This window comes from Martes martes, assembly GCF_963455335.1.
Source record: "Martes martes genome assembly, chromosome: 1".
NCBI lineage: Eukaryota > Metazoa > Chordata > Mammalia > Carnivora > Mustelidae > Martes > Martes martes.
In genome coordinates, this window is record NC_137888.1 from 180,929,419 (window position 1) to 180,955,706 (window position 26,288).

The 26,288-nt window shown below is 41.5% G+C and overlaps 1 protein-coding gene across 1 annotated transcript in view; it reads left to right on the forward strand.

Moving 5' to 3' along the window:
* FRMD4B (FERM domain containing 4B) overlaps positions 1–26,288 on the forward strand; it is a 330,954-nt gene that overhangs the window by 197,337 nt on the left and 107,329 nt on the right. The window contains exons 3-5 of the mRNA XM_080800053.1: positions 14,969–15,034; positions 16,667–16,761; positions 23,206–23,298. Of these exons, the coding sequence (XP_080656179.1) occupies positions 14,969–15,034; positions 16,667–16,761; positions 23,206–23,298 (254 nt within the window). The remainder of the gene's footprint in view (positions 1–14,968; positions 15,035–16,666; positions 16,762–23,205; positions 23,299–26,288) is intronic.

The following is a 26,288-nucleotide window of genomic DNA, read 5'->3' on the forward strand; positions in this document are numbered from 1 at the left end:
GCAGTAAGTGAAACTTGCATTCCAGGGGCAAAAGAAGCCGGAAAAGCAAGTGACATTGAACGTGTTGACAGGTTCAGTGCTCTGTGGGCAGGTATCATGAGTCCCACTGTCAGGATGTGACAAGTAAGTCTTAGAAAAGTGGGCCGAGGGGCACCTGGGTGACTCAGTGTGTTAAGCCTCTGCCGTCAGCTCAGGTCATGATCCCAGGGTCCTGGGATTGAGCCCCGCATCAGGCTCTCTGCTCGGCAGGGAACCTGCTTCCCTCTCTCTCTCCGCCTGCCTCTCTACCTACTTGTGATCTCTGTCTGTCAAATAAATAAATAAAATCTTAAAAAAAAAAAAGAATTTGTTTAAAAAAAAGAAAGGAAGAAAAGTGGACTGAGCTTTCGATGCAATTCTTTCTGAATCCGAAGACTCTGCGGTCCCGTCGTCACCTGGTGTCTCGGTGGCTTCAGCATCCAGACATGGTGCTCTGGACCTCATCCTTTCTCTGAGCCCCCTCTCTCCCAACGAGCTTCTAGAGGGGTGTGCTGGCGCACCTTTCCTCAGCGGCTCTCTGGGGAAAAGGGCACTGATGGGTAGCACGTGCCAGTTTCTGTGGTGTGAAGACCCTCACCTTGGCCAATCTCCTGTTACCACCGTAACCTTCTTGATTGGGAAGAGGTGAACATTGCTGTCACACTGACTCAGTAGACATAAATAACCTCAAGAGCAAAGAGAACAGTAAAACATAAGCCAAATAACTGGAAATGATGACTTTTGAGGGTTTATTATCTGTAATCTTTTTTTTAAGATTTTACTTATGTATTGGACAGAGAGACAGTGAGAGGGGGAATACAAGCAGGGGGAACAGCAGAGGGAGAGGGAGAAGCAGGCTCCCCGCTGAGCAGGGAGCCCGATGTGGGGCTCGATCCCAGGACCCTGAGACCATGACCTGAGCCGAAGGCAGATGCTTAATGACTGAGCCACCCAGGCGCCCCTGTAATTTTTTTTACGTAAGCTCCAGACCCAACGTGGGGCTTGAACTGATGACCCTGAGATCAAGAGTCACCTGCTCCACCAACTAAGCTAACCAGACGTGCCTTATTACCTGTATCTTAATGTAATTATTTCATTACTAAATTATTTTTTCATTCTATTTCTTCATTCTATTCTTGTTACTTCATTATTTAATTTGTAAGTTTATATACTGTAATTTTTAATATTGGGTCGTGCTTCACAACCAGCTTGAAAAGGGACAGTAGACTCTTAGGATATGTGGAGAGTCACCATTCTCTCTCTCAAAGGATTCCTTTCCCCTCGTTGTGTTTTCTGATTCTGGCCCAGAAATTGTTCTTGGCTCCTTTTTTGTATTTCCTTTGTCTCCTTGACCTGTGGCCTCCCAGTTTTTTTTGTTTTGTTTTATTTTACTCTCCGACACCTATGTTAGCTTCAAAAAAAGACGTCATTCCATGGGATCAACGTTGCCTGCATTAAGTGACCAAAAAATTTCTTCACAAAATATTAGAAACCTGTAGGTTGAGAAGGGAGTGATAAAATGAGTCCTGGACATTTAGGATTAAGAAATTTTCTGTATTCGGTGTGCTTCTTCACGTTTCCGTTTTCACAGTTTGGTAATGCTTTTCTAAATTCCCTACCCAAATGTGACATTTCTACCAACCCAGCTAGGGCTCTGGACCTAATACAATCTGTTTGTAATATTTATAAACTCCCAAAGGACTGATGTCAGCCTCTACTTGTACTTGGACCACAAAGAACAAAGAGACTTTGAAAAGCATAAAGCAGAGACATTCTTATAGGCGTTAATGAAAAATGGAAACGTGAAAACTCTGACAATGAATGTGTACCCTGAAACAAATGTAAAGTTGATTTTGGTTTTCTAATTAATTTCTGTTCAGTTTTAGGTTTCCAGGGCAATATATGTGATTTATGTGCCCTGTGGATGGCTTACATTCAGCCCAGATTTCCAAATGTGCTGTACAGAGAATAAACAGTACCTAGAATATCTTTCGTTACAAGGACGGCAGTTTATTTTTAAAATCCCTTCACCCGAGCGGTGCTTGTCTTAACTTTCAAGTTTTTGAAAGACGCAGTACTCTTGCTCATTCCTACAGGCTGTTTTTCACGGGATAAGAGAAAACTGACAGTTGGCAAAGCAAAAAGTTTCCAAACCACAGGGGTGTCTGCTACTTGCATAATCACCAAAGCCGAAATTTCCATTTTCTACAAGCTGACGGGAGAGCTTCATTTCTGGTCAGCCTGAGCTGCAGACAAGAACTGAACTCCCCCGCGGACCAGAGGCCATGCTCATGGCTTTTCTTGGTTACACTTGGTGACTTTTCCTGTTTACAATATCTGTGTCCTCCCATTTTTTTCTTTTTCTTTTTCGACGCAATACTGTACCCTGACGTCTAAAAATACAGCCTAACAACTGGTTTTAAGCAAGGAGGATGTTTCTTTCTGGAAAAGAATGGCAGATATATCCTGCGTGGTTTTTTGAAAATAAACATTTGAGGGGTGCCTGGGTGGCTCTGTCATTAAGCATCTGCCTTCAGCTCAGGTCATGATCCCAGGGTCCTGGGATCGAGTCCGACATTGGGCTCCCTGCTCAGTGGAGAGCCTGTTTCTGCCTCTCCCTCTCTCTCTGCCCCTCCCTACTGCTCATGCACATGCTCTATCTCTGTGTCAAATAAATAAATAAAATCTTAAAAAAAAAAAAAAGAATTCAGTAGACAAAGTAGATAAGATGTAGGTCAAAGCACATGACACAGAGCAGGTCAGTGTATTTAATTCTACTTCATGCTGCGGAGAACATAAGTAGCCAGCCCAAGACACAACCTGGTCACAATCAGAGAAGGACAAAGAATTTATAAGCATTTCCCCAGCTGGGCATACAGCACAGTTAAAAACGGCAGTTTTGAGTTAGTCTGTTGATTATCACGGAGAAATCAGAACGGCTTTAATCCTCATCTGTTGGGTTGAGCACTCTGTCCAGGGTTTAACGTGTAGATCAAATTTTTTTAAGTTTTTATTTATTTATTTGAAAAGCAAAGATCACAAGTAGGCAGAGAGGCAGGCGGGGGGGGGGCGGGGGGGAAGCAGGCTCCCCGATGAGCAGAGAGCCCGATGTGGGGCTCAATCCCAGGACCCTGAGACCATGACCTGAGATTATGACCAGAGGCTTAACCCACTGGGCCACCCAGCCACCCCAGGTAGATCTATTTTCAACTCAAATGTGACAACTTGTCCTCTTAATAATCCAGGAGAACTTTTTCCTTGAGAAGAATAATCATTTAACCAACTTAAAAGCACCGGTGACAGTTATAATAGCACTGAGCAGCTCCCAGAGCATTTCCACCGATCCTAGTGCTCCGTGCACGAGGGCAGGAGAAAAGCTAACAGTGCATGCCAGGTGTGGAGCACAGACTCTAACACCTGATCTATAACCAATAAGGAGAGTGTATGACTGGTGGTATGGTTATCGTCTGTACGTTTGAGGTACATTTTAGGTTCAATCCATATTATTGCAAGAGACAAACGAAGCTAAATAAGATTGATTCTTAGCGTTCTCATTTCATAGGGGCAGAAACTGAGATTTAGAGAGATACCGCAAAATCAATGCCAAACTCTTAGTTAAACAGCAGAGCTGGGACACAACCCAGGCCTCCCGATTCCTTTTTTTTTTTTTTTTCAGATTGTATTTATTTATTTTAGAGAGAGAGGGGAAGTGAATGTGAGCAGAGGAAGGGGGAGAGAAAGAAGGAGAAAGAGAATTTCAAATGGACCGTGCTTAGTGTAGAGCCCAACCGGGGCTCAATCTCATGACTCTGAGATCACGACCTGAGCCGAAACCAAGAGTCGGACACTTAACCGACTGAGACACCCAGGGGCCCCCCCAGGCCTCCTGATTCTAAATCTTGGCACACCTCTCAGGCACCAAATTGGTGTCTCCCAATGGCCTTCAGCTCCAGACTTAAAAAGCAGTTTTGCTTCTTTTCTTCTTCTCTTTCTTCCTTTGAAACCTGCCCTTCCTTTTCACTGGCCTTAAGAGATCAGACTATAATCTGATAAGCAATCGTCTTTTATGAGAATGTCCTCCCCAGGGAGTGTCTGCCAAAGCTGACCGAAATTCCCGGCCAGGTTGTTGCCGGAGCTGCAGGAGTGGCTGTCCGCCTTTCTTGTTTGCTTTTTTCCAGCTTCTGCCAGAAAGGAGCTCGCACTTGAATGCTAACATCCAGAAAACACGGTTATCCCTCCCATCTGTATTGGGAGCCCCTTCTCCAGAGCAATAGCCCAGAAGAAATTCTCTCTATCAATTTCCTAATTTCTCACACCTCCTGGGTGAGACATGAGTTTCGCAGGGGCTCAGAACTCAAGTCCATTGCCAGTTGAGGTTTTCAGAGCCTTCATGATTGTCTGAGAATATTTAACTGTTAGCATTTATTTTCTTCTCCTTACCTCTAGAGCAATTGTTCTCAGCCCGAGACGATTTTGTCCAAGAGACACTGGGCAATGTCTGGAGACCCGTGTGGTTGTCACAAGCAGGAGGGAGCTGTTACTGGTATCTAGTAGGGAGAGGTTAGAGGCTGCTAAGCATCCAACAGTGAACAGCCAGGAGGTATCCGCCACAAATACTGGTGCCAAAGCCGAGATACCCGGCTCAGAGCAAGCCTTGCTGATGTATGTTACTACCCAGAGCAGGGCTTGCGTTTGGAAAGTGCTCGGCGAATCCTGGCTGATCAAGTGAGTACAAACGTGTTTCAGAGCTTTCCCACGCTGAGTTCAGTGCACTGTGTTCCAGATTGCATCTTAAGCCCAGACTATTGTAGACTCCGATCCAGGAGGCCACATACCAGATCAGTGTCATCCAGCATCCAGAGTATCCATATAAGCATGACAGCCAGCAGCCCAAGAAGTGGGGATTAATTCTATCCTGCTGTCCAGTGAAAATCAATAGCAAATGCACAGACGCTGTTTTTAGCCCCTGCCGGTGTTTCTTCAGGGCAGGGCCGGGAGGTAGCCAAGGAATGGGGATTGCAAAAACCCTGCTCCTCTCCTGGCCTTGCTGCCACGCCATGACCTGAACCCAGAAACTCTGGTCTGGTGAATCTGGATGAGGCTTTTCCAGAACAGTGTCTTTCCTGGTGGTCAGGCTCTTATGGGCAATGCCTAAGCTGGCTGTTTGACTATGTCAGACCTCGTAGACGGGAAATGCTTTAGAACAGAATACAATACAGCAGTGAAAGGCACAGATTCAGAAGTCACAGTGTCTGTGTTTCCACTCTTCGGTGTCTCCTCCTCACTCTGTAGCTTTACAGGTGGAATCCGCCATTTACCTTCTCTGAACCTCGACTTCTCATCCACAGAATGGAGCTAGTATTGGAATCCGCCTCACAGGCTTGTTATGAAAATGAATTTAGGGGCACCCATGCTCATGGTGGAGCGTGCGACTCTTGATCTCTGGGTGATGAGTTTGAGCCCCATGTTGGGAGTAGAGACTACGAAAAGAGTAAAAATAAAATAATGCAAAACAATAGAAAATGAATTTAAACAGCCCATGTAGGGGCGCCTGGGTGGCTCAGTCAGTTAAGTCTCTGCCTTCGGCTCAGGTTATGATCCCAGGGTCCTGGGATGGAGCCCTGCATTCAGCTCCCTGCTCAGCAGGGAGTCGGTTTCTCCCTCTCCCTCCACCCCTCCTCCCACTCATGTTCTCTCTTGCTCACTCTCTCACTCTCTCAAATAAGTAAATACAATCTTTAAAAAAAAATAAACAGCCCATGTAAATAAAAGAAAGGGCTTGGAATAGTGCCAGGCACACAGTCACTTTGGCCATTAATTATTGTTAACTTTTTTTTCCCTAAGTCATATTTCTCAAGTTACTCAATTTAGTCTTTGGGAAATGGAATTCTCCCCTTCTTTCTCATTCTCCCCACACCAGCACATTTTCCTTTCTTCCTGCCTTCTTTTAGGCCACCTGCCTCTCTCTTTCACTGTCTCTTCTTTGTCCTCCACGCCCAGTGAACCTGAGAGAGACACACAAGAGGCCTACTTTTGTGCAGCTAATGGAACCTGAGAGTTCACCCCAGGTCATAGCAACATGACCTATGACAAGCGACCTAACCTCTCGACACTTCAGTTTCGTCATCTACAAAATCTAAAGATTACATCTCGTAGGGATGTAAGTAGTGTGAGAAAATGTACTGCCTGGGTGCTATGTGACATCCAGTGGTTATAGAAGCTAGGAGAATCATTCACTGATACGGGATAAAGAGGCTCCCAATGACAGCACGTTGGGAGGGTAGGCACCATCTTGGAACAACTCGAGGGAAAACCACAGCTGACTCCGTGTGGAGACATCTGTGTCAGTCTAGGCCATGCTCTGAACGGGAGTGTCAATAGCTCATATTCAGTTAACACCCAGAGATGATATAAAGGAACCCTATTCAGCTGGGGTTGACATCATTTAGGCGAAATATAAAACTCCGTCCACTCAATAGATCCCAAAGTAAGGACGTCCTAGATACGCCCTTCTACCTCTCTCCAGTTCCTCTAGAATCTCTCATCTGATGAGGAGTCTAATAACACGCCTTGTTCTCAGGGTGGAAAGCTTGTTTGCTGTGTAGGAGCCTGTCAGGACCAAGGCTCAGGAAGTGTTTTGGAACATCCTCACTTTACCTTACTTATGCTGTGTAAATGGAAATCATTAGTGAATGTATTTCATTGTTGACTGTTTCTAGGTTCTGAGCAGTTAAGATTGTCCTTCCCTCAGCAGATTCTTACTTACCACACACAGTCTTACCCTGTGCCAGGCCCTGTTCTAGGCCCTGGGGAATACAGTGGTGAACAAATCAATCAAGGTCTCTGTCATGAAATCTACATACTGATGGTGAAAGGTAGAGACTGATAGAAACAAAAACAAAATGAACAAACAAATATTATGCTAAGAAAATAAAGCAACATGACAAGAGAAAGAGCATCCAGTCTCCACTGTATTTTGAGGACTGGCCTCTTGGAAACAGTGACATTTAATTTAGGATCTGAAAGATGTGAAAGCACCCAATCATGCAATGACCGGGGGAAATGGCATTCCAGAGGGAACAGCATGTGCAAAATTTCAAAGAAGAAACAAGCTTTTATTTTGAGAAAGAAAGGGAGGGCCCTTGTGGCTGGTATGTTAAAGTGAAGGCAGATGGGTTGGAATTAAAATTAGAGAGGGTTACGTGGACACCCTTGGCAAGGGAAGGAGTTAGATTTTCCCGAGGTTCTCATGAGAAGCCGTCTGGCAATTTTAAGAAGGAAAGTGAAGGGATTTCATCTGTATTTTAGAGATACTGCTCACACAGCCACGTGGAGACTGGGATCCTCAGGGGACTCAAAAGCATGAAGCCCGGTTAGAGAGCTGGTTTTGCACACATCCCAGCAAGGGGTGATGGGAATTCGACTCTGGATGGGCTACCCCACAAAAAATCCTAAGGAGTCATTTTGATGAGGCAGGCCCTCTCATGCTAGGCTTTCAGAAAAGGTCAAAAGGGAACAAGAGAGAAGAAAGGAAAGGAAAGGAAAAAAAAAAAAAGCAGCCTGCTGCTTCCTTCGCCAAGCTTTCATATTTCCTTGTTCCAAAGAACTACTAAAGCAAAACCAAAGAACGCTGAGGTTCTGGTCTTTTTCTGTAGTTGTTATTTCCTGTTGCTTTTTAAGCTGACCCTGGTCATTATGAATGGTCTCACACTGCCCTGTGTGGACTTGCCTTTGGGTTTCTTACCAAGTCTGCCTCGTCTTTCCTCTCCTAAATCGGGTAGTGGGATTGGGTGTCTGGGGTGGGGTGTTTTCACACAGACTCGAACCCCGCTGTGGGTTACACGTCAAGATGCTCCATGATGCCAGAGGTCTGGCCTGTGGCCGATTCTCACTTCCAACTCTGCCCTTCCTCATTTGACCAGTGACCAGATGGCCAAGGTCCTTCCACCAACACCCAGTGCTTAGCGTCTGAGGACCCACTCTGCCAGCGGGGAAGGAAACGCAGGGCAGCCACAGACTGAGGTGGGAGTTTTAATCCAACCTGCACTGTTTTAACCTCTGTGTCCCTGGGGTTAAATGGAGGAGGAGGTGGCAGGAAGGGATTCAGGTTTGGTTGGGGTAAAGCGAAACTTTACAAAGAGATGATTTTTTAAAATATGTTTTCTGTTCTGTGTGAGGCGTTGCTGCCCCGGGGGATGGGTCACACCTGAGACTGTTCGGACAGTCTCTGTGGGGTTTGAGTGGTTCTGTCTGTGTTACATCATTTCACACAGACTGGAGAAAGAGCATGGCCCACTGTCCTGTGTTTGCTCATGAAAAGAAACATGTACTTCCTTTGAGACTTCTTAAATGAAGTGTCATGGCCTAACTTGGCAAATTAGTTTCTGTCTGGCATTCAGGGACCGAAGAGCTCATAAGAAAGTACAGACTTGGGGTACCTGGGTGGCTCAGTTGTTAAGCATCTGCCTTCAGCTCAGGTCATGATCCCAGGGTCCTGGGATCGAGCCCTGCATGGGGCTCCCTGCTCAGCAGGAAGCCTGCTTCTCAATCTCCCACTCCCCCTGCTTGTGTTCCCTCTCTCACTGTGTCTTCTATCAAATAAATAAATAAAATCTTTAAAAAAAAGAAGAAGAAGAAAGTACGTACTCATAGATCTTAAGGCAATTTGTTAATCAAAAGAGAGAGAGAAAAGACACTTTGTAATGAGGTAGTGAAGAACACAGACTCAGGAGCTAGTCTGCCAACTCCTAGAAACTGGAATCCCAGCTCTACCTCTTACTAGCTGTGTGACGTTGGACAAGTTACTTGGCCTCTCTGTGCTTTGGTTTCCTCAGTGTAAAGTGAAGATGATAGAGATGTTTACCTCATGGCATTAAATGAGTTGCTACATATTCAATACATTGAACATGCTTCAATAAAATTTGTTCTTTTTGTTATATTTTAAGAGGATTCTGTATTTATAGATATAATCATTGTCATCCATGAACAGTTCCCTTTAAATATAACTCCTGTTGTTGAAATTAGAAGAGAAAGCATTAGTGGGGGATCATGTTTTAAATTAAATTAAAAATGCCTGGGTTTTTTTTTCCCTTTTGTTGTTAACAGTATTCTATTTTTTTTTTAATTAAAAAAAATCAGCCTGTTGCAAATAACAGCATGTGAATAAGACGGTATCTCTTAGCCAAGTAACCTTGTGCAGAGCACTTATGCTCCAGCCTGGAAGTCAAAACCCTGAGTTTTAATCCCAGGTCTCGCTTTAACTAGCTGAGTGGCAATGGACACATCCATTCCTTCATTGCCCCATATCCCAAGTAAGCGGTGGTTATTAAATGCGTTCTAAGGCTCTTTCTTTCTTTTTTTTTAAGATTTTATTTATTTATTTGACAGACAGAGATCACAAGTAGGCAGAGAGAGAGGAGGAAGCAGACTTCCTGCTGAGCAGAGAGCCCAATGCGGGGCTCGATCCCAAGACCCTGGGATCATGACTCGAGCCGAAGGCAGAGGCTTTAACCCACTGAGCCACCCAGGCACCCCTCTAAGGCTCTTTCTATGTACAAGTTCTAAAGTCTAACTACCCCTAGTCAGCCTACATGATTTTTCATGCCTGCTTTCAAATGTTTTGTTTTCCCTCTTTTTCCCCACCCACCCAGTCCGTTGAAAATGGGCTGCACGGGAAGGCCCTCCCACAATTTGTCACCGTAGGGCGTAGGGAATAGCAGGTGTACAGCTAAGTGGTTAAGAGCTTTGGGCTCTGGGTTCGAGTCCAGTTCTGCCATTTATAAATCTTGTTACGTACAATCTCTCTAACCTCATTCACCTGTAATATGGGGAGAGGAGACTGCCTACCTTTTGTGGGTATCATGAGGATTGGATATGTGAATACATGGAAAGTGCTGAGTGCAGGGCCTGGAATATACAGAAAGGACCCGTTAGTGGTATTATCGGTGTTGTCATTAAAATGCCTGACAGGGGGAGGGGCAGGCGGTGCTGCCGGGCATCTGGGTGCCTCCGTTGGTTAAATATCTGCCTTCAGCTCAGGTCATGATCCCGGGGTCCGGGGATCGAGTCCTGCCTTGGTCTCCCTGCTCAGTGGGGACTCTGTTTCTCCCTCTGCTCCCCCACCATGCTCGCACGTGTGCACCCTCTCCCTCAAATAAATAAACAAAATCTTTAAAAAATAAAAATAAGATGTCAAACCAGGTGCCAGGCTTACAGAAGGCACACAGGAGCTCGTGGTCCCCTCTGTCTTTCTATGTCTGCCCCATCAGCTCTGGAGAATTTTTTTGCTATGTGCTTGTTAAATGACCTGTTAACTCTACCTATCATTTATCTTCTTCAAAATGGGTTAGTAATCTTCCTCCCATTAGGAAGTTTGTTTGTTTTTTTTTTTTTAATGGTAGGGTAAATGGACTATAGGAAGCTTTATTAGCTGTTTGTTAAGCTTCAGGCAAATAAGGAGGATAATAACTGTGCTTTGTGGAAGTGGTTTATTTCACTCTCGGGGGTGTCGGATGAAAAGCTACCAGGGTATTGCTTATGAGGCTCAGAAAGGTTAAGTACCTTCTCCAAGCTAACCCAGCTAGCAAGAGATAAAATACGATTTCGAGCCCAAGTCTGGCTTAGAACTCATGCAAGTGACATCATTTCCCAGACCTTGGTGGTTTCCTGGTGCTTAAATTGAAGAAGGCCCCCCAAAACGAAACCAAACAAAATACGGATACCCCTTTCAGAGGCTTGCTTAGAGGTTGAAATACTAGACATTAATGAAGGTCAAGTGTCACGCACTCGGCCTGGTGCACAGGAGGCCCACCTTTGACGTGGGTTTTGTCTCTTCTCTGGTACTTTGTGAACTTAAATAAGGGTTTGCTTATTCTCATGATGTGACTCCCAGGAGCCTGGCAGATAATAAATCTGGGCGAGGCAGACACCACAAACCTCATCTAAAGAGGGAGCTGCTGTACCCCGCCTTCCCCGGCCCAGTGTTGCCACGGAGGAAATGCAGCCCAGTGTTTCCCAAACCTTCCGTCTCAATTTTTCTTCAGCGGCATCTTCTGATTTCTGATATCACCAACAAAAATTTATTCATAACAAAATACATCCACCACCTTTCAACCTCTGATTTAAGTAAGGGACAAAGGCAGGCCTTTCTATCACTAGCAGTGAGAAAATCAGTACTCTGGCCTCCCAAAGAAGCCATCCTCCCACAGAGGAAAGAGCACGGATGTGCCAACATGGGCTTAAAACTGTAACTTTTTTTCCCCTTCAGTTCACCTGTACTGTGCTTCCGCAGCTTGTCCTGTAAGGTCTCTTCTCACGTCACATACTGAGATGTTCGTTCAGTTCTCCCCACCAAATGTCGGCCTTTCTCCTGGCTGTTGTACTTGTGAATTGTGCATCTGTGATTATGCATAGATGACTTGACTATAGTAATGGTATCATCTGGGGCGTCCATCCTTTGGTAACCTTTTGCTCTGATTTATGTGTGGATACCTGTGGTATCTGGGATGCTGGGGTGGCTCAGTTGATTAAGCATCTGACTCTTGGTTTCAGCTCAGGTCATGATCTTGGGGTCCTGAGATTGAACCCTGCATGGAGCTTCATGCTTAGTGGAGAATGTACTTGAGATTCTCTCTCTCCTTCTCTCTCTGTCCCTCCCCACTCTAAAAAAAAAAAAAAAATTATATAAAATAAATATAAAATATAAAAAATAAATAAAAATATATTTTATACATAAAATATATATTTTATAAAAATATAAAATATAAGAATTTATATATATATATATATATGGTATCTTAGAAAGATGCTTTTAGTTGCAAGCAGCAGAACCCGACTTGAGTTAGTTTCAGAAAGAAAAAAAAAAGTCTTATTAAAAGAACACAAGGCTGTTTCATGGCACCAAAGAGCAAGACTTCACCCAAAGCCGCGGAAGTGACTACAAGTGACTAGAATGACATTAGGAAAGCTGACGGCAACTCTCTCAAGCTCCTCCTTTCAGGTTGCATGATTTCTCTTGCCTCTTTCCAGCTGCTTGTGCCCTTCATTCTCTCTGCAGATGGCTTTCCTTTTTGTCCACACACAGCAGAGGAGAGCTACCCCATCCTCTCAGCCTCAATTCCGGATTCCCTGGACTGAGGATATGATTGGCTCAGCTTGAGTCAGGTGTCTGTTCCCTGGTCCAATCAGCTGAAGCCTGAAGCGGAAGGGGTAGGACCAACTTGTACAAATATGGCTACCACTCATGGTGTTTATCCTGGGATGGGCAGACTCACCAGAAAAGCATTTACTATTTAATTCTCTGGGGTAGGATGAGGTGTTGGCAGAAGGAAAATGGACAAGTCAGAGCAAAGTACGGTGGAAAGGAAAAAAGATGCTTTTTGAAAATCAGAAAATAAATTCCTTTGGATTATGCAACAACAGAGTAACTTGAAATATTTTGAGTTTTGACATATTTCTTAATGGATTCGTATTGTGTCAATTGGTCTCCTGAGTATTATTTTATTTTCTCTCACCATAGTACATGTATTTGGGGTTTGTTTGTGTGAGTTTTATGAGAGAAGTACAGTGATTTGAACTGACACATTTATTTCTTTCTTCCCATAGAATAGAATAGTGGAATAAAAGTTGATTTTTTTGTTGTTGTTCAGATAGACCTTAATTTAAATCTTGACTTGGCTTTTTTTCTTACTCAGCTAACTCTGGATAAATTACTAAATTCTGTACCTCAGTTTCCTTGTCTGTAAAATGGGGATGTTGTCATATAGATTTTCTGTGGTGCTTTAATGAAATAATGTACATAAAGTGCCCAGCTTAGTACCTGAAACAAACAAGTATTTGTTCCCTTTCTGCTCGCCACCAAAAGTGTGTACTTTGCTGAGTTAAGGACATAATCAGGGGCCATGGAACAAAGTAAAAGCTTGCCCGCTCACTTCTCCACACCACTTCAATGGTTTCTATGGACCATGTCTCCATAATACCGTGATCTAAACAACTGAGCTAGTTTTCAGACTTTTAGAGCAGAGTTTAGTCAAAAATGTAAATGCAATAATTAGTATTTTTCAAACAGAAAAACCATCGCTTACCCCACTCTGAGCCTCAATTTCCCCATCTGTTAAATTGGAGAAAGTCACAGCAATCCACAGGGTGACTGCAGCTCAGAGATGATATGTATAAAACACCTGGAAAAATGGGAAGTCTATAGCCAGTGCTTCGTAATGGAGTGATTTTCTCCTTAAATTGGGTTTATATGTAATCTGAGTTTCCAGGTCTTATAGTTTGGTACAACAGATGAGAGAGAAAATGCTGCCCATCCTTTTTCAAAGTGATGCAGAATTTCCTCATCCATAGGCAAAGTTGTGTAGACATTGTTCACCATGACATTGCTTAGAATAGCAAAGGACTGAAGGACATCTAAGTGTGTCTCAGCAGGAGACTCATTAAATTATTACATGTCCAGTTGTTACTATAGAACCTTTAAAAAGAGTACAGTTGGTCTCTATGTGTTGACACTGGAAAGATCACCAAAAAAGAGCCTAGTTCCACTTGAGTTGAAAAAATATATATATAAAAATATATACGATATTATATATAATAAATAATATATAATAATATATAATCTAATAATAATACAAATATATAAGAATATATATCATGTATGTGTGTTTCTGTATACGTATAGAATCACAGTACACACACAGAGTCATATACAAAATTTATGGATAGTTATATACACACAAACACACACAAATATTAACAATACTTGCTTCATTTGCAAAACAATATGTCCAATAGAATAACATTTCAAAGCAAACCATTTAACATGAAATTTTTGAAAATACATGCATGTATATATCTGAACATACATGTTAAAACAGTCTGTGCTGATTCTCCTCAAACTGACAGGGTAGTGATTTCTGCAGATAAAATTATTTAGAACATGAGTTAATTAAGGGGGCTCTTTGTATTCCGTGCATTGTTTAAATATTTTACAGGGAGAGGGAGCTATCTGGCTCTGTCCATAGAGCATGTGACTCTTGATCTCAGGGTCATGAGTTCAAGCCCCACATTGGGCATGGATCCCACTTAAAAAATAAAATGAAATCAAATAAAAAATAAGTAAATAAAGAAGTATCTTATAGAGACTATTTCCCAGTGTTGCAGTTATAGTGGTAAAAACATAAATATAATTGGAAATTTATACTGACATATGCTGTTCTTAACTATGGGTTTTAACTGTTCTAAATTACAGTAGTGACATGCTATAACGAGGACAGAAATTGGGGCACCTAGGTGACTCCGGGGGTTAAACCCTCTGCTTTCGGCTCAGGTCATGATCTCAGGGTCTTGGGGTCAAGCTCTGCGTTGGGCTCTCTGCTCAGCAGGGAGCCTGCTTCCCCCCACCCCGCCTGCCTCTCTGCCTACTTGTGATCTCTCTCTGTCAAATAAATAAATAAAATCTTTAAAAAAAAAAAAAGGACAAAATTTCAAAGATAGAAACTTTCCATTTTAACTCTAATGTCATAGGTTTTCCTTTATAATTGTGCATTTACTATATTTATTAAAATATATCAATGAATATAGGCAATTTCATTTGAAAAATCCAATATTGATTCAATGAAAAATACAGTAGTTTCTTCTGGGAAGGAAACCAGCTTTTCATAGTATAATCTTGTGTGCACTGTTATGGACATAATTTTTTCAACATAGTGATTTGTCTTTAGTTTTCATTTATTTCTTCTTTTAAATATAAGAAGAAATTAATTCATCTATTGATGAATTCAAGAGCTAACGCCAAACAGTAAGTCCTATTTAGGATCAAGGCTGTTGAGGAACCCAACTGAAGCCATTTTTAGGCCGAGGACATCACATGTAAACTAAATTATGAATCAAGTTCAAGGGTCTGCTTGCCAGCACCAGCCCTGATGCCACCCTTGCTGTCTTGTCTCCACAGATGACAGAAGGCAGGCACTGCCAGGTGCACCTCCTGGATGACCGGAGACTGGAGCTGCTGGTTCAGGTAGGTGTTGCTCACAGAGAGACAGCCTGTACTGGTTCCCTCTGTGAGCCTCGTGGCCCGTGGTCAGGCTACTCGCTTATTTCTGCCAATGACTAGGGATCATTTGAGGGGCAAAAGAAGAGCTTCAAAGTCAGACAACTTGGTCTACGTGTAAGAGTAGTTATGGTCTGGTGACAGGAATTTGAGACCCTTGGGTTCCAACCTCAGCTCTGACACTCAGTAGCTGTGTGACCCCCAGGAAGTGACGACTTCTCTGAACCTCTTGTTGGTAAGCTGGACGCCATCATGTTTCCCTGAAAAGGCATTGTGTGCTGCAAATCTGCATGCTGCCACCTTCTTGCTACATGACATTGCCCAAGCTAAATATAGAATGAAAATAGTAGTCAATACTGTTTCACCAGAGTAGACCTCTTAATCTAGATTTCTGTCTATTTCTTTCTTCTTCTTTTTTTTTTTAATCATGACCATCTTTCTTCCCCAATAGCAAACATCCAATTCTCAAAACACCATAATGACCCCTGAGTTGTTTGGCTCTAAGTTCAAAAAAAAGCCCATGCAGGTGCCGTCCTGCGTATCTCCCTTTCCTTCTGAGTCCCTCCAAATCAGGTCTCCACTCTCACTCTGGATGTTTCCTCTGATTCCAAACCATGCTCCTTGACACCATGTCCAGTGCTTCTCAAAAGCCCATAGATTACATCCTTCTTCTAAGTAAGTGCTTAGTAAAGACTGGTGATGATCATCAGTACAATGAGTAAAATCACTCCAGCTCTAGAGAGAAATGAAAGGTTCAGGCTTTGGAATCAGAAGGAACTGGGTTCAGTTCCCCGCCCTCATTGACCAGAACATCAAGTCAGTTGTTTGTTTCTCTTGACTTTGGTCCCCTCATTTCTAAAATGGCAATAAGAACCCCCTATCTCATAGGCTCCTTGTAAGGATGAAATGAGACAAAAGATAGAAGGAGTTCAGTGCAGTAAATGGGAACCAGGAGTAGCTAAGTAGCTTTATCTGTGACCGCACAACCTTGGGTCTAAAGCGTCTTCAGCTGGCCCTCACGAAGCAAAGTTATTCCTACAGTCCAGACGGTGAGGTGTTTGATATTCTTTGACTTGGTCACTAACATCATACTACATATGAAAGAGTATTTTCCCAAAATATCATCAAGTTAATAAGCATACTATTCCCTAGAGGACAAAGTAAGGTACTGGACTGAATTGCAAAATACATGAAAACGATGATCTCATTGAGGTTCCTGTTACAATTTCTTCCCCTTCCCAATCTCTCGGAAAATGTGTAGTTGATTAACATAAATAGCAAAACAAGGGGGGAGTGTATTTAAAAACAAACCAGCAGGGGCACCCGGGTGGCTCAGTCAGTTAAGTGTCTGCCTTTAGTTCAGGTCATGATCTCAGGGTCCTGGAATCGAGTTCCACATTGGGCTCCCTGCTCAGTAGGGGAGCCTGCTTCTCCCTCTGCCTGCCACTCCCCCTGCTTGTGCTCTCGCTCTCTCTCTCTCTCTGTCAAATAAATAAATAAAATCTTTTTAAAAAATTTTTAAACAAGCAATCAAAACTTCTCCAAACTATTTGGGGCAGAGAAGGGTTGTAGCTTCTGATCATCCTTTTATTTTAACAGCCCAAACTTTTATCAAGAGAATTGTTGGACCTCGTGGCTTCACATTTCAACCTGAAAGAAAAGGAGTACTTTGGAATAACATTTACAGATGACACGTGAGTGTTTTAGTCATTTTCATTTGTTTACCTTTCACGGGGATGACCTGCTCCCTGTCATTCACAATCAGCAGAAAAGGGCAGAAATGCTCCAAGAATTAGAATATGTCCTGCTTAGTTAAAGATTATCTGAGACTTCTCTCCTAGGACTATTGCAAAGGGAGAAGAAAGGGAATACTGATCATTTTTAAACACCAAAATATTATCTTAATGTTTTAGAAATTTTATAATAAGTTGCTATTCTTGGGAGTCTATCTGCACAGTTTTTGTACTGTAGTTATGTATGTGTGGTCATTATTCACTCATATACCACAATGAGAATTAATGTTTTGGGTGTTGGTGGCAAGAAAGTTTAAAGGCAAATGTATGGCCCACCTAAAAAATGTGTTTCTACTTTTAATTAAAAATGACCTTTTTTGATCCTGGGGTCCTGGGATAGAGCCCTGCAGCATTGGGCTCTCTGCTCGGCAGGAAGCCTGCTTCCCCCTCTCTCTCTCTGCCTGCCTCTCTGCCTACTTGTGATCTCTGTCTGTCAAATAAATAAATAAAAATCTTTAAAAAAATAATAAAAATTTTTTTAAAAAAATTTTAAATGACCTTTTTCACTTCCCCCTACATCATTTTATGTTACCTCTTTACAATCTTTTTCTTCTTCTACTTATATTTTTTATGCTACCTTGGACAGAGCAAATATTTATCAATGATATAAATGCTTTCTGAAATGAAGCATGTGTATAATAATAGACTTATAAGAAGTTAAATCTCCATGTAAAAAATGTTTTGGTCTTACCAGTTCTTTCCTCTGTGTGTGTGTGTGTGTGTGTGTGTGTGTGTGTGTGTATGTGTGTGTATGTGGTGTTCTAACAGTCCCATTTGCCTAAGTTATTTGCAATCTGATAGATTATCAGAGGAATTTTCCTCTTTGTGGGGATAATATCCAAAGAGTTCTTCAAATATTAAAATTCAAGCAAATGCGTTCCAGACACAAAATACATTGACCAACTACCCAGCATTCTTTCTGTAACTCTCCCAATGTAAATGTTTTTTTCGTTTTTTTTAATTTAACCAGGCAGAAAATAATTTCAAGATGGGGTTGACTTTTTTTAACACCTTGCTTCTGATTATTTTCAGCCTGGGTGGGCCACAAGCCTAGACACACACACACACACACACACACACACACACACACACCCATGGACTGGGCAAAACCACTTGTCAGGAGACAGAAAAACCTGAAAACTCTGATCCCAGACCCAGGATGCTTCCTGAATCGGAAGTACACTGGACAAAAAAAAAAAAAACACATAGACATTGCCCTCCTCACTCTGATTCACAAAATTATCAGTTTACCCAACAACTATTTGAGACCCTTTATGATCAGTCCTCTGCTGGAGGAAATAGGAAATGCAGACATCCATTGACCACATACTCTTAGCTGGAAAGACAAAGCTAGTTCATGTAAATGTTCATGTAAATTAGTGATTCAACACACACACACACACACACGCACACACGCACACAGGTTGAAAGTGATTGTACATGTAATAATTACAAACAATATATGAAGCCTAAAACACATAATGGCTAAGCTATCTGGTTGAAACACTGTGGTTTAGAGAGGTCATGTAGAATAGAGGCAAAAAGCATGAATAGTAATTTATTCATTCAGCAAATATTTCTTGAGTGCCCATGAAATGCGGGGCATTGTTCTAGGTCCTAGAGATTTAGCTGTGCATGACAGAGACAAAGTTCTTGTTTTCACCGATCTTATATTGCAATGGTATGGTCTAGCAGAACAAGTAAAAAAAATAGATAAATGAGAAATTACTTGATATAAGTGCATAGAAGAAAATGATCGTGGCCATGATGAAAAAAAGTTGGGGGGGGCGGTCTTAGATAGGGTGGACGAGGAAGGCTTCTAGGAGGAGACATTTAATAAGAAGCAAGATCCAGTTCTGCGTCTGTAGAGGGAGGCATTCCGGGGCGAAAGCTTTGAGGTGAGACAGAGCTTGACTTTTTTTTTTTTTTAATTTTGTATTTTTGAGAAAGAAAAAAAAATCCAATATGACTGGAACATAGAGAGTAAGAAAGAAAGTGGTGCCAGTAAAGGGTTGAGAGGGAAGCAGGGAGTGGCTATTATAGAATTGTGGTAGTTACGAGATTTTAGGACAGTTACTTAACATCTCTGCTACTCCAGTGTTCTCTGATACATTAGGCATAATAGTGCTACCTTCATATAATAAGGACTACATAAGACACTTGGATTACGATGCTAGGATTATGTACTGTTAAGTCCGGTAGGGTATGCCCAGCTCATAGGTTAGGCACACACTGAAAGGTAGCTGTCACACTATTGTTGGTACAGTGGTAAGTTCAGTGTCCAGAAGGGGCCTAATGGATGACTAGAGTAGAATTCTCCCAAGAGAATAACTACAAATGGAAAGGGCAGGGCAGGTAGACTTTGGGTGGAGGGGAGAGAAATGGGCGATGACATTCTAGGAAAGACTCATTTTGTGGCTCAGTGCATGAGCATGGAGATGACTGGGGTGCATTTGCCCAGTGGTGAGGAGCCCAGCCTGATGGTAGCGCAAGAGGTAAGAGGGACACAGTCATAGGTGAGCCCTGTGTGTCACATAGATGGGAAAGGCACCCTCCCCACCAGGCTGCTGTAGGATGTTTGCACAGGAATTACATGATTTATGACTGGTGTTGCAAGTACCCCAGGCTGCAAAGTTTCATGATGGGCAGAAAAAGGGGGTCCTGGCCACGATGGATGGCTTCTGGGAAAACTCCCAGTTCAGGTGAGCATAACCAAACAGTGCATAAATCAGTCATTCAGCTGTAAGGTCTTCTCTTCAGAAAGAAAAGGTATAATATGAATGACTTCCTTTAATGCCTTGAGCCACGGTCCCCCCTCTTCTACTCTGGGATATCTTTCTAAATCCCCTACTGGGAGAAGAATGTCTCAACTCAAGCATCTCCTCCAGCATTCTCATTTGGCGACAGTGGTTGATGGTTGTAGTCTTTCCAAGAAGCCTGGCTCTATACTGTCCTCCGTGTACTCCCCTGCAAGTGACAGCACAGTCTGTTTTTGAATTATGACCAGTTTGGAAGGTGTCTTCTGGCTATAGCTGTGTTTATTTTCAGAAGAAGCAGGAGCTGGACTTTGGGAGAGGGGAGGGGGATTTGGCCATTTCCACCTTTCTGAGGAACAGGTCTGGAAAATTGCTCTGTCTAAGGGTGTCTCCTTGGAATGTCTTGGTCACAAGCCCTAGCTCTTTTTTTTTTTTTTTTGGTCTGGTAAATATTTTTGGAAAGTATTTTCTTTCAGCACTCCCTTTCCCCCGCCCCCATAAAACCACTGAGTGGGATCCCTCCCAGGATGCTGTCTCAATTGAATTTCCAACCTAGAGGCCACATCAGCCATCTGCTTTTGGTGAACTTCTCTCAACAGAGTAAGACAAAGCTGAGGGGGGACCTTTTGTCAATGAAACTTGCTACTGTCTATGCCTCCACGCACAGGCCAAGAAGAGAAATGGAAAAACCGAATTACACCATTACATAAGAAAAGTAGTGACGGTGACCAACAAAAATAAATCCACAGTCCTGTTGGAGGGTGGGGTAGAGTTCCTTGAGATTCCCCTTGGAAGTACCTCCTGATGATCTGTGTGCAGAGGCGGTCTTTCACCTCTAGAGGGCAGTCTTGCCCTCCTGAACCAGCAGCCCTGAGGTTCACCAAAATGGTTCCCATCCCCTTCAACCCACTTCATTTTTCTTTAATTCTCTTGTTTTGAAAGACTTTGCTGAATAAGCTTTGCTTGTGAAGAAATAACAGTTTTCACAACACAATTGTGACTTTTGATCACCATCCCATTTGCTGGGTGTGAGCTGATGATGGGCTTTTGGACTGATACCATTCCAGACCAAAAAAAAAAAAAAAGAAAAAAGCTTTCTTTAGGGTTGAGCTGAGCAGCTTGATAGAGGAGACTCTACAATCAACCGTCTTTTTGAGACATTGATTAGCTCTAGTATATTTGCTGATGGAAAAACTTGAGAAAAGCAGGTTAGAAGCAAAAGTGCTTTTTGATCTCATTTTAGTCTTAAAGACTATAAAACAACACGTTAACCTTATGTATATCTCAGTGGTAGAGTTATGGGTAATTTTCAGTTTTTTGTTCTTCTAATTTGATCTTGTTGGTGAGATTATGGATGGGGGTTTTTTTTGAAGTTATTATTATTATTATTATTTTAGTAATCTCTACACCCAGTGTGGGGCTCGAGTTCACAACCTCAATATCAAGAGTCACCTGTTCTTGCATTCCTGGATGGATTTTTAAAACCTAATTTCTAACTTACCCTTTTTAAAAAATTATTTTTATGGTACATATACATGAATGTCTTTTTATAAAAAACATTTAATATCATGATTGAAGCCAATCCTTTTTGATTGCCTCCCCACTCCAATGTTACAGTTTGCTCTATACCTCTCCAGAACTATAAGAATTTCATCCATATATAATAGTGTTTTCAGTGTGTGTCTTTGGTTAATATAATTGATTTATGTCATATATGTTATTATACAACTTGTTTCATTCATTCTTGGACATCATTCCATACAAGTTCATGTAAATATATATTGTGCTCTTATAATAATGCCATATCTTTCCTATATAAAAGCAAAAAGCACGAGTCCAAATTAGTCTCATTTTCCCTAAGAAACTGTTAAGACCTGATACTATACACTATTTTATGCACTTTAAGACACATATTTGAACATGTCTGAGATTGGTGTATGTCTTTAAATCAGCGATTCTAATCTGGATGAAATACAGAGTCCCTTACCTTCTAGCCCCTTATCTTCATATATATGTTTTTTTAAGCAAGCAGTGTTTCTTAGAACATCCCCTCATATCACTTATATCATCTTATTTATCTTTATAATATTTCTCCTAGGAAAGCTAGGGATAATTACTGGAAGCCTCATTTTATAACTGCAGAAACAAAGGCACACTTTTTCCAATGTTGAGAATAATAAGTGACAGAGATCAGCCAAACGTTATAAAAGCTGATTCAACATTCCAGTCACCTATTATACCAAAGTCCTGTAGCATAAGCCCTGAGCTCAAATCCTGACTCTGCCACTTTTTTTGCAAGCTTATTGTAAAATACAGCCTTAATACATAAAAACTTCCAGCTCAGTGGGGACAGAGTAACTGTTATTATTATGAGTAGCTATTATTATTAATGATTATTATTACTATTACTCTTATTATTATGTCCACTTTTCTTATCTACTTACAATGAATACAGCTTAGAGTTTTCTGAGTTTTTTAAATTATTTATTCAAAGACCAAAAAAGGTTGGAAAATATCTTGTGGCCCATTATAGGTTTTATTATAATTTGACACCCCACCACCATTTGCATGTTTTTAAGCTTTCTATAAGCAAGCAAAATGGGATCTGTGCCTTCTGGGAATATACAGTCCAAAACGGATCAGCTCTTTGGACGGCCTTGGAAAAGTCCTGGAAACAAATCCCAAGCCACAGTGTCATCCTTTGGATCCCTCGGAGGTCAAAATTTAGGGAGAACTATTTATATTCATGAACTTGCTGATGCTCTTGAGTAAATAAAAAAATACATGTTCAAATATTAGGAAGTCCATAATATAGAAACAGCACTCGGAGAATATGGAACCCCATGCTTTATAGAAAGCATAAAAATACATAAAAATAAATTTTCTATTGTTCTTTGTGTCTGTCTGATTTCATGAAACCAGGCGTTTTCCCCTTCTTGACTCTTGCAGTATTTCAGATATCATATTTAATAAGAATTTGAAGATTAATATATTAAGTTTCACCTAGTTTTTTACCTCCAAAGGTACCAGGTAATATCGGTTTCTTGTTTATCCTCTTAGAGATATTTTATTCATATGTGTGTGTGTGTGTGTATTTTTAAATTTTAAAATGGCTATATGCAGTACTCAGGTTATGTACTGTGCTTTTCCATTTCACATCATGTCTTGGAAATTGTTCAAAGTAAGTTTGTGAAGATACTCTCCATCTTCTGTATGGCTGCCTTGTGTGTCATTGCTCAGTTTAAATTCATGTTTTAAGCAACACCTTGCTGGATATCTAAGGGTTGTTTTGAGCCTTTTTACTCTTCCAACCAGTGCTCAAGTAAGGGACTTTATACATGAGCCATTTCTCACATGTGCAGGTTTACCTGGATAAATTCTTGGAAATCAACAGTCTGTCTCAGAGGCAGATGCTTTTATAACTTTGATAGTAATTGCTAAATCAGCCTCATTACCAGTTGTAACATGTTATATGCCTGCCTTCCATGTATGACAGTAACTGTTTGCTCACAGCTTTGCCAACACTGCGGGTTATTGAACCTTTCTCTGACCTTCTGTTTAATCCTTTTTCTTTGCTTTGCCCTCACAGAGGTCAGCAGAACTGGCTACAGTTAGATCACCGAGTTCTTGACCATGATCTGCCCAAGAAGCCAGGCGCCACCGTTTTGCATTTCGCTGTGAGGTATGTATCCATAGAAACATCCAGCATTCCCACCTCCCTTTAAAAAAAAAAAAAAAAATTCTGGTGATCAGATAGAGAATAAAAAAAAAGAACAGACCTATCAAAACATTATTATGTGAGGAAAATTCTCTACTGTCTTAGTCTGGAGACGAAGTTGCCATAGATACTGTGTAGAACTGTTTTCTTTGATGATGATGGGTAGGATCACCTTCCTTTATGCCTCAAAGTCCTTTGGACCAATTTAAAGCTGGAAAACATAGGTACTTTTTTTTAATATATAAGGCTGTTTTCAACTCAGAATACTTTTAGGATTTTTATAATTTGAAATATGGCAGACATTTACTGTTACATGTTATGTATGAATGTTTACTAGAGACTGTGGCAAGAATTGAATTTTATACAATTTCATGCTTTAGTTTGAATAGAAGATAAAATGCAAACAAATGCTCAAAGAAAGAATTATCTTAACAGTGCAGAAATCTGAATTCAGCTTGCAGGCAGAGAGATTGCTGAGAAGGATCTAAGGAGTCCTTGACTTGTCCCCTGGCTCTGCTTGGGGATGTCACTTACCCATTCCTAGGGTGTCCGTACATTCTTTCTCCAGAAATGGATGCGTTCAACTCAATCAGTGATTTCTTTTTTTTTTTTTTTTTTAAGATTTTATTTATTTGCCAGAGAGAGAGAGAGAGAGTACACACAAGCAGGCAGAGAGGCAGGCAGAGAGAGAGGAGAAAGCAGGCTCCCCACGGAGCAGAGAGCCCAATGCGGGGCTCGATCCCAGAACCCTGGGATAATGACCTGAGCCGAAGGCAGAGGCTTTAACCCACTGAGCCACCCAGGCACCCCTCAATCAGTGATTTCTTAAAGCCAGCCCATGATGAGAATAGTTTTCCACATGAAATATTCACACTCTAAAATAAAGAAAATGTTATAAAAAGTAACACCTGTGTTCCTGTACCTAGCTTAAGAAGTAAAACATTCCCAATTTTGCTGAAAGCCCCTTTCTGTGCCCTGGCAGCTCTGCCCCCACTACCTGAATTTGATGATAAATTTCATGGTAAGTTGTTTTCCTTGTCTGAAGCCAAATATGATCAAACAAGTCAAGGTAGTAGATTTCCCAGGAATCCAAATAAGTTTTCAGAAAGCTAGAGCAACCTAAAGAATGTTTCTGTATTCTGAGCTTGTGTTATTTTTTGGATATTGAAATATGCTTTGTTTGAGGTGCCTGGCTAGCTCAGTTGGTAGAGTGTGGAACTCTTGATCTCTGGGTTGTGACATGTTTGACAGTTGGGAGAGTTTAGTTCAGAGGCACATGCGTTTATAATTTTAATAGCTTACTTAAAAAGAGAAAGGAAGGAAAGGAAGAAAGAGGATTTGTTTTATGACCTAGTAGTGGAAGCTTCTGATTTTTCTTTTTGGGAATTTTTATACTATGATTACCTGGCAAAATCATGTTGATTTACACAAATTTTTTTTTTAACTTCATTTCATTTACTTCAGTCTGGTCCATGAAACCCAAAAGTAAAGTAATAACCTTTTTTTTAAGCATCTTTTTTTATATGAATGGTGATTGTCGATGGTAGCTGCTCCTAACTCAGGAAATAAAGTATTGGCAATCTCCAATTTGTTTTTTTGCTTTCTGCTTTGATATCTGGCTTGGAATTTCTTTCATACCACAAGACATGTTTTTGAAACCCAGAAAGGAAGTAGCATAAATGGTGATTTGTCCAGGAGCATAGCTAGTGTGGAGAATTGCTCAGAAATCCTAAAGAAAGGCATAGGAGTTTCCTGGAAGGAGTATAACACGAGTGCTTGTGTTCGTGGGAATGGGAGGAAAAGACAAATGCAAACTAACAACAGTAAGAAAAAGTGCATATTCGTCAATAAGCGGGTCAGAGCATAGAGAAATTTTAATTTTGTGTGTGAAAAATGGCTCGACATACGTCAATAAATTTTTTCACAACAGATTATAGTTTCACTATAAACATTTCACATTATGTGAACTTACTCTCCTCCAGCCTTCCTCCCTCCCCACCACCCCTGACATCCTCCTCTTCTCAGAGAAAAATAAGGATGACCCTCGTTGCTTGGTGACAGAATTGTTTTTAGCCTCGAGATTTCTCCTTGTGTCTGTGAAAATCCTCTGCACTTTCAAAATTTAGGGTCCAGTCTCCTACAAAGCACGTAAGCTGTTTCCAATTATGTATATTTTAATGCAGGCTGTGGTTAAGATCCTTGCATTTTCATCTTTGCACGCACGTGTTACTTACGTGGCATATGTAGTCAGCAAGACCCTCTGTCTTTGGAGAATTTAACAAGCATCATTTATTTAGTCATCCGATTGTGAACTCTTCCGACAGCTGTTGTGTGGTCTAGTTTTGGTCTCACAACAGCAGGGGAGAAAACTCTGTCTCCCTTCTATTCAGTCATTCCTTACGGCCGCCCTATCTTCTGGAAGCAGGTTCCTGAGATGCCCGAGCAGCCTGCTGCTTGTTTCCGTGAGTTTCAGCACTTACTTGAGCGTTCTCTCTCGAGAGTGTCCTGTAATCACATGGCGTGACTTTCCCTTAACTTCTTGCGTGTTCAGAACCCTTATCGAGTTCTTAATTATTCACTTAATTTTTCCTCCCAACAGTATAGTGAGATCATAATAGTCTTTGTTATTATTCCAATTAAGTGCTTGTTGTTACTCCAACTTAATTAAAGAGATGATAAAGCAAAAGCCACAGAGAATTAAGTGAGCTGATAGAGGTCATGCAGAGGAATGTCGTTCTTTGGAGGCCTTGGAAGGGGGTCAGAGGCGCCCTATGAAGTCTGGTCCCGCTCAGAGGACCTCTACCCTCTTCTTTTGAGAGAACAGAACCATTGGTGAGACCGACATCCCCATAGATACCATCACTGACCCTCGGAAGTTGCCTCCGTCAGCTACACTTTTAGTCCTCGAAGAATGGAACCCAAGACAGATTTTTGACTCTGTTTGAATATTGGTC